This window comes from Ipomoea triloba, chromosome 16 (genome assembly GCF_003576645.1).
Source record: "Ipomoea triloba cultivar NCNSP0323 chromosome 16, ASM357664v1".
In the NCBI taxonomy this organism is placed as follows: domain Eukaryota; kingdom Viridiplantae; phylum Streptophyta; class Magnoliopsida; order Solanales; family Convolvulaceae; genus Ipomoea; species Ipomoea triloba.
In genome coordinates, this window is record NC_044931.1 from 17,173,064 (window position 1) to 17,173,574 (window position 511).

Here is a 511-nt window from a genome sequence, read left to right on the forward strand (position 1 = left end):
CAGCTTCTTTCAAGCACAAATCTCGCAATAAATCATGTATCTTTATTGTCTTCATTTCCCCATTATAGCTCTGTTTGCTAACTATAACAAGACTTCTATCAACAAGATTTTGCAAGCATTCCATGGCCACTTTCTCCATATTCACATGCTTCACAGCACTCAAAAATCCTTCTGCTGCCCACAACCTAACCAACTTCTTCACAGATATCTCATAGTCTTCTTCAAAAATTCCAAAATATAGAAAACAGGCTTTTAAGTGGTGTGGTAATTGGTTGTAACTCAAATATAGAACTCTTGAACATGCTTCATTAGAATCACCAATTACACTTTCTGCAACATTCTTCCACTTTTCCACCTTCTCCTCTGTCTTGGAGAGAAGACTAGCTACTAAAGTAATAGCTAGAGGTAATCCTTTACATTTCTCCACTATGTCTCTACCAATTTGCTCAAACACTTGAAAGAATCCAGTTTTACCAAACACTTTGCAGTAGAGATTCCAACTTTCATCGGC

The 511-nt window shown here is 37.0% G+C and overlaps 1 protein-coding gene across 1 annotated transcript in view; it reads right to left on the reverse strand.

Moving 5' to 3' along the window:
* Window positions 1-511, reverse strand: part of LOC116007863 (putative disease resistance RPP13-like protein 3) — a 17,395-nt gene that overhangs the window by 14,089 nt on the left and 2,795 nt on the right. Inside the window, exon 4 of the mRNA XM_031248529.1 lies at window positions 83-453. Coding sequence (XP_031104389.1) covers window positions 83-453 — 371 coding nt within the window. The remainder of the gene's footprint in view (window positions 1-82; window positions 454-511) is intronic.